Source organism: Branchiostoma belcheri, unplaced genomic scaffold, assembly GCF_001625305.1.
Source record: "Branchiostoma belcheri isolate BF01 breed outbred unplaced genomic scaffold, Haploidv18h27 scaffold8, whole genome shotgun sequence".
Lineage (NCBI taxonomy): Eukaryota > Metazoa > Chordata > Leptocardii > Amphioxiformes > Branchiostomatidae > Branchiostoma > Branchiostoma belcheri.
The window spans coordinates 539,684-547,641 of NW_017804464.1; the positions used below are offsets into that span (position 1 = coordinate 539,684).

General features: G+C 42.1%; 1 protein-coding gene across 5 annotated transcripts in view; it reads right to left on the reverse strand.

Moving 5' to 3' along the window:
• Positions 1–7,958, reverse strand: part of LOC109486262 (terminal uridylyltransferase 4-like) — a 29,551-nt gene that overhangs the window by 15,836 nt on the left and 5,757 nt on the right. For 4 of the 5 annotated variants that reach the window (XM_019790016.1, XM_019790017.1, XM_019790020.1 and 1 more), the window contains exons 2-9: positions 6,038–6,723; positions 5,456–5,603; positions 5,199–5,285; positions 4,772–4,872; positions 4,516–4,573; positions 4,249–4,352; positions 3,961–4,050; positions 3,362–3,475 (exon numbers count right to left, since the gene is read on the reverse strand). In XM_019790016.1, coding sequence (XP_019645575.1) covers positions 3,362–3,475; positions 3,961–4,050; positions 4,249–4,352; positions 4,516–4,573; positions 4,772–4,872; positions 5,199–5,285; positions 5,456–5,603; positions 6,038–6,637 — 1,302 coding nt within the window. In that variant the 5' untranslated portion in view covers positions 6,638–6,723. The remainder of the gene's footprint in view (positions 1–3,361; positions 3,476–3,960; positions 4,051–4,248; positions 4,353–4,515; positions 4,574–4,771; positions 4,873–5,198; positions 5,286–5,455; positions 5,604–6,037; positions 6,724–7,958) is intronic. The other variant, XM_019790019.1, reaches the window with a different exon arrangement.

Here is a 7,958-nt window from a genome sequence, read left to right on the forward strand (position 1 = left end):
GGCACTTACCACATGCACAGATTCCCACTTTATTTGATGGAGCTCTTAAACCACAATTTTTTAATTTATGCAAATCACACAAACTGGCTAGAAATGAAATTACTGCATGGTATCACTTAAATCATCATCATCACCAACGATCAGTTAAAAAATTAGCAATTTGTGACAACTCTGAGGAAAGAGATTGACAGGACTATGCAGAAATGGAAAACTATTATTAGACAACGTATTGTAACATTAACGTATTGTAACATGTTATTTCAACATCTACATGTATCATTCATGCTTTTTGTGCAAAGAAGATGCAAATCACACAAACTGGCCTGAAATAAACTTGGCGTCAGACCATTAAAAAGAACTCACCAATTTGTGACAAGATAGACATTGACAGGACTATGCATAAAACTAAAACGCAGTGTCTAGAGAAGTAATAATCAGAGCACCACAGGGACTGCTGACATTTCTGCCGACCTGCTCCTACGTGACCTTGTCCTTTAGCTAAAGTATCCAGCTAGTTAATGTTTAATGAGGACTGTGATCTCCTCAGAGGTCCCAGGGAGGTTAACTGGCAGAGTCGCCGCCACCTGGGATACCGAGGATCTGTGACGCACGACTGAACAGAATTATCATTCTGTGGTATATGTACAATATCTTGAAAGTGCATCTGTGTTGGTAGAAGTCATTATGTAGCAAGTTTTTTGCCGTAATTTCCAACACACGAAATTGGACGTACCCAAATTTTCAACTGTACAACTTTGCCAAGGACAAAGCAATTCACCAAGTAAGAATCTTGGACACCGAACCAGACTTTTTTTGCACAAGGTAGCCAAAATTTTTATATTAGGGCATCACGATCATTCCTCAACAAAGACGGGGGGCACCACACACTTTCTGCAGCCTATGATCCACTGGTCTCTGAGTCGTGTGTCATCTGCATAACATGACGTCACAAAAGTGATGGATTGCTCATTCCTCAACAGACTTAGAACAGTTGTACAGTCAAAAACTTGGTTAAGTCCAACTTCTTGTGTTTGAAATTACGGTTTAAACTTGCTTCATGTAAGAGTTGCCCGTGGGTTTGACATTATATTGCATGTGCCTGGGGTCAATGTACCATTAGATGGAGGGAGACATAAGTCATGTAGTCAGACAGCATGGCACCAGTACTTATAGTACTGCCCCTCTACAGATCTATCAGGGGAGAGCACTCATTCACTCAGTGGATCCAGCAGAGCAACATGTGCTCCATAGAGATAACTCCCACTGTATGTCATAATATATATTACATGTAGGGGTGATTATGGGCTAGTTATGGGGTTTCCTGAACAAGAGTAACATCAAGCCAACATAGGACATGACTTTGTGAGAACACACTGCCCTGTACCTCCTAATATCACAGCCTGTAAAACATGAGACACGAAAAAAATTCTGCCCTGAACTTTATACTATGAGAAAACAGCTGTTTAACTGTTCAGTTATAGCAACTGGCCGCTGGTACTTCCATTGTTACAGCAATTTCCAAAAAAAGTCATTGTTAGTATGTTACATTAGGTCAAATTTTGGATGGTAGGTAGTTTTGTACTCTTGTTTTCTATTATCATATATTCATATAAAAATGATACAACATGATACAACAGTTTGTGGAATATATCGTCATATATCGTAAAGAGATCTTGGGCCACCTGGCAGTTTGTTATGCTACTGCAGCAGAACTTCTGGTTTTAAAATCACGTGATCTAGCCGTGCTAGAGTCACAAATTTTGGATGGTAGATAGTTTTCATGCTCTAAAGGAAGCAATGTCACATAAGTGTGGGATGCAGGGGAATTTGTTTCAAAAAAAATTCTATTATCATACATGTACCATGCAGGCATTTGTGGGATTAAGAGAGGACAATTCTTTGTGACATATCGCAAATATAGTTTGCAGAATAATAACCTGTTGGCATTGTCCCCAGACATGGAAGTTGGCACAGTTTCAAATTACATGTCGGAGTCCTAATGAAAAAGCCGCCAAGCCATCTGGCCAGACACCGGCTTTAATTTTCCCCTCACTTGCCTGCTGACATCACCCAATCAAATTTCCCTCATGACATTGTGGTTGGAGCTGTGTGTACATTTGTCACAGGAGATGTACCAAGTCTGAATAAATCATGTGGACAGGTTCAGTGTACTTGCGGATCATTTTGCGCTGGCTAACTGACTTCGCTGGTATGGGCATGTACAAATGGATGGACCCACAGAACTGGCCAAGGAAGGTCATGACAATGCCCGTAGAGGGACGAAAGCCGCGTGGCCGCCCAAAAAAGAGATGGGTAGACAGTATTAGGGAAGACGTCAAAAGCTTGAAACTGCAGAAGGCCAACCCGCTTGACAGAAGAAGCTGGAGAGCAGCTATTAGACCCAAACGACACCCCACAACGTCCAACCCTTACATGACGGGGAACAACGGACGTTAAGCCGTGCAGTGAGTGTGAGTGAGTAACTGACCACAGTAGTCCCATAGCCTGCTTGAGGCTGTATAAGGGCAATGGGTTGTTAATATACTGAGTCAAGGGCACGGTATTGGAGGGCAAAGCCCACCCCCCTCCTTCCACTGCCTTTTCCTTCTGAGTCAATAAAAAGTTACAAAAAGATACAGTACATTATGTACATGATGAGGCCCCTAATTTTTGGTACCACCAATAAATAGCTAGAACCAGCCAACAAGCAGCCATTATCCATCAGCGACATTTTTTCTACTAGAAACTGTTTTAGGCCCAAAACATCATACTACTTACAAACCATATATCATTATATGATAAATAGCCGATGAAGCATTACTCTAAATCTATCATGATCATACACATGAATATCATTATAAATTCAGCCAAATTAGTAACTATCCCCAGGGTACAGTCAGAAAAAAAGGAGGAACAACTGCACCATCTGGAACCTCCAAAGGAGAGACAAACTAATAGAAGGACTTGTAATAAGATCTGGAAGTAAATTGATTTCTGAATGTAACTTATTGTAAGCATATCAAACAACATGTGGCAGATAGGCATTATGACGTCTGGAGCGAGCATCAAAAAAACTTTTGATTTGTTTTGAATCTGAAGCACACAGAAAAACACGAGGCGGGAGTAGAAAGAGAACCCTGGCCCTCGGGAATCAAACCTATGCCGTTGATGTCATAGTAACTAATAAACCATTTCTAACTTATTGACCAAACATCAAACAAAAACTGTGAAAAAGCAGGTTTCGCGCAGGCGCAGAACACTGCTGATGACTGCCTCCCGACAGGACAGTCTGTCAGGACTGGTTGGCTGTGATCTTAACACTTAACTACAGAAATAGTGTCACAGTGGAAAAGGTCCCTACCTCCTGTAAGACTGGGATGATGGGAGGTTTTCTCTGCTGCAGGAAGTACAGTAACATCAGGATGTAGGCGTAGGATGACAGGCTGCCACGGGACGCATCACCAATCTCACAGATCTGGAACAACAGAGATAACATGTCAAACACAATCTGTTTGAAGTTAAAAACTTTTGATCCAACTGCAAGAGATTGTTCTCACCTACACCTTTCAACCAGTCACTCTGGTCCTCTTCCATAAAAGACCCAGTGAGATTTGTCACATTGCTTCTCTAGCCCAGTGTTGACTGTCACACTTCAGACAGGTCTCACTGGTTCAGTCTACTGAGGAAGACCAGAGTGACTGGTCAAAAGCTCTTGGTAAGAACAATCTCTTGTGTTGGATCAAACTTTAAAAATGTAATTACAATGTACCAATACAGATGAACTTTCATTAACAACACAAGCTGTCTTTAAGTAGTGCTACTGTACATAGAACAATTTTCTAGCCAGCTTCTGTCTTTCCATCTGTCAAATGATGGAAAGTTGGATGCTACCTTAGAATAGAACACAGATTTTAACATATTTGCACAGGACTAGGCTGTAGAGACAAGTAACAGACTAACCTTTGCAAACCTTTTGACGGTGTAGCCCAGAATGCGAACCCTCTCATCCATAGCTGCGTACATGTTCAGCATACGAGTGTTGTACTGGGCCTGAGACAGGGGCACAGAGTGTCTTCAAATTAGGTTCAGACATGGGGGTTTTCAAAACTACATGTACAAAGATCCAAGAGTGACGATCGAAGGTCAACGACATTGACTGAGAATTCATGGTGAGTGTTTTTGTTCTGTTGGAACAAAGCTTAAAACTATGGCTTCAGCCAATACAGATGAGCTTTCATTGGAACATACCAGGATGTTATACAGACTGATGTCTCCCTCCAGTTTACTGGGACGGTGAACAAACTTCACAATGGGCACCTTAGCTGTGGTGATGGGCAGGATGTTGTACAAGTCTGAAACAAACAGAAAAAGGTTTAATCAAAATATCCTGAAATAGATGTACACATATTCTGAAGCCCATCATTAAAGATGAAGAAACATTTATGAACATAAGGAGAATCATCAGGAATTGGAATGCATCTTAATTATTACATAGATATCAGACAATGTTCCTACCTAGATGCTTCTTCAAAAGCTTTGCCAGCCTTTCTATGATGTCGATGCAGTCTAAGTCCTGAAAAAAAAAGGGTTGGAAGTGGTTTGTCAATGCACTGTTCAAACAAACAAACAACACAAGAATGAAGTAATGAAAGCCCTCAAAATTTACAAGACTTTAACTGATGTGTGTATCATTGAGCAAAGTCTAGATTGAGCAGACATTATGAAAGTTAATGAATAGAAAGTAAGATAAAAAGAACAAAGGAGAACTCACATCGCTGGTCTCGTGACCCTCCAAGGTCATGCAGATGTCAAGGTCACTGCCCTTGAAGCCAAATCCATTCATGGATGACCCAAACAGACACAGGTGGGAACCTGATGGGTCAGAGGTCAGAACAATGATTATTACTTAGCTGCAATGCCTCCTGTTGGTTGCAGAGAGAACTGCAGTGCACCACTAGTAGACCTGTTTCAAATTTTAAATACTTTTTTTCTCAGCCAAGTTTTGTCTGTCAAAGATGCTGGATTGGGCAAAGATTCTGGATTGGACAAAATTTGGCCATCATCAGTGGCAAAATTCTGTAAAATAACAGAAAAACAGACGCTGTCCAGAAGACTGCTTAATGTAGGCAGAGTAGGTAATACACATTTAGAAACCTTTAGAATACTTTGTTTTAAACAAATGAAAAGCCATGTCTAACCTGAAAACTCCTGTCTGATGAAGCTCTCCAGGTCCTTCAGAATCATGTCTCTGTAGCTGTACTCAGTGGGAGGGGGGTGGCACGTTTCTGGAGAATACAAAAACATCACTGAAGTAAAATGTACAGAAAAAGCTATTGGATCAGATGCCTGACGAAGACCAAGAGATTCGGTCAAAAATTCCAGTCATTCTTTCTTAGTTAGAGAACAATTTATTTCTCATTTACCAACTTTTATGCTAATATGTGAAACTCCTTACCATACACATACACACAGACTCTGTCCAGCAGGTCCCGGTGTTGAGGGGTCAGGTCAGGGAGGGGCTTCAGCTCTTTCTTCAGCTCGTCTGGGCAGTCATCCTTCAGGTGCCCGTCTTTCTTACACAGGCTGCAGGTCACGACAGGCCTCTGAAAATAACAACATAAGGCAGCTAAAGGTGGGCTTTATCAATGTTGTTAGGATAAACACAAACACAAGTTTAAGTTAACATGAAAATGTGAGTCATAGATTGATAGAACTACATGTACACACTATACAGTACCACATTTTGTTCTACGTCCATTAGAAATCATTAGCACTAACACTATGTACATGTATCTTTATATAAATATAGCTAGGTGTCAGTATGATCCAATTATCTATACAGCCAATCAGCAAGAAGAACAACCTGCAACAAACTGGCCAATCAGGCCATGCATAACAAAAAGCTGCATGCCTATTGGCTCTTGGTCACACAATGCCATTTTTACAGTAAAAGAGTAACATCTTTCTGTGACAACAGCCAATAAGTCCCAAAATGTAACAGGCTCATTTTCCATGGATGTCTCAAAAATAACCTCACCTTTCCCCCAGTCAGAGCTTGTGTGGTGAATTCAAAGCAAAACTTTTCACTGGAAATGCTGGTGGTTTCATCCTCCTTTATGCTCTGTGACTCGGAGTGTGAGTCGTTTCCCTTCTTTTCCTCTTCCTTTGCATCACCGATCTCTTCTGCTTTGTCTGTATTCCCGAGGGACACCAGCGCTGACTTGATTGCTGACTTGACTAGCAAGACAGCGGCCTCCTCTATTGTAGAGCATGTCACTATGTTGGCATGGCAAGAGTCCAGGCTTTGGTTGAGATGCGAGACTTTCTCACTACTGGCCGTCATGTCCTGCCCTCCAATGTCTTTGCTCCTATCTGCACTTTTACCGACTGGTTCAGCAGTAACGTCTCTTGTGGTACTGGCTGGTTTGGAACAGCTTTCAGAACTCTCGCTCCTATACTCGACCGCTCCGTCCGTGACTTCATCTTCCGTGGTCACTTCCAGTTCGCTTGTTGATTCCACGCAGCTCTCAGCCGTGGAGTACAGACAGTTTTCCACGACGGACTCCACGAGCATGTCCATGTCACTGACGGAGTCCCTGGGCTGGGTGCTGTTGTTGTCAGACAGAGAGGTGTCCATGGACTCTGTGTATGAACCGATGGTCTCCACTGTCTCCTCATTCGAACTCTCCTCCTCTTCCTCTTCCTCATCCTCCCCATCATCTCCTGCAAAATCACACCCACATTGTATAGAGTTAGGTACCTAAATGTAACAGCAGGTACAGTACCTGTAGAGAGGTACCTGTACCTCTACAGTACCTGAACAATTTGACAAATTAATTGCATGTTCTTCTGGACTTCCTCAATAATAGCTGAAACACTGAAACTAAGATCTTTACTTTATTCCAATAAAACAGCACAGAACTATATGTCATATTTCATATGTCATATGTCGTTTTCACAGAGGAAGACACCACAGATATGCCATCTCTAGGCCAGCCCTGTACTCCTCCAATGGAACATATAGTAGTTTCTACTGATGGTGTCGAAAAAATGCTTCAAGGTCTCAATCCCTCTAAAGCATCCGGACCAGACCAAATACCACCGTGGTTCCTCAAGTTGACAGCTAGTGAAATCGCGCCTGTTCAAACCAATATTTTCCAACACTCGCTAAACACTGCAGAAATCCCTAAAGATTGGAGGGATGCAAATATATGCGCCATCTTTAAAAAAGGAGATAGAGCGGTCCCCAGCAACTACAGACCTGTTTCACTGACCTGCATATCCTGCGAACTACTTGAACATATTATCCATAGCCAAATCATGAAGCACCTAGAAAGTTACAGTATATTAACAGATTACCAGCATGGATTCAGAGCCAAACGATCCACAGAAACACAGCTTATACTAACAGTCCATGACATAGCTGGCGCACTTAACAGTAAACGGCAGGTAGATTTAGCAATACTTGATTTCACTAAAGCCTTTGATAAAGTCCCCCATGGCAGGCTCATCTCAAAACTGGAGTACTATGGAATCCAAGGCCCTACGCTGAATTGGTTAAAGGCTTTCCTGACCAACAGGGAGCAAACAGTAGTGGTTGAAGGGAAGGCGTCGGCTCCAGTTAAAGTAGCGTCTGGGGTCCCTCAAGGAACCGTCCTGGGGCCATTGCTCTTTCTCTTGTATATAAATGACCTACCAGATCAGCTTGACTCAAATGTGAGGTTATTTGCCGATGACTGTCTATTGTATGTAGAGCTTTCTACACAGACCGACTCACAACTTCTCCAAAAAGACCTGAACACCCTGGAAGAATGGCAAAGCAAATGGCTCATGCAGTTTAATCCCGAAAAATGCTACATTATGCACATAACAAACAAACGAACACCACATGCAACTAGCTACCAGTTTTGTGGTCAGGCTTTAGCAACCACAAAAATCCATCCGTATCTGGGCGTCAC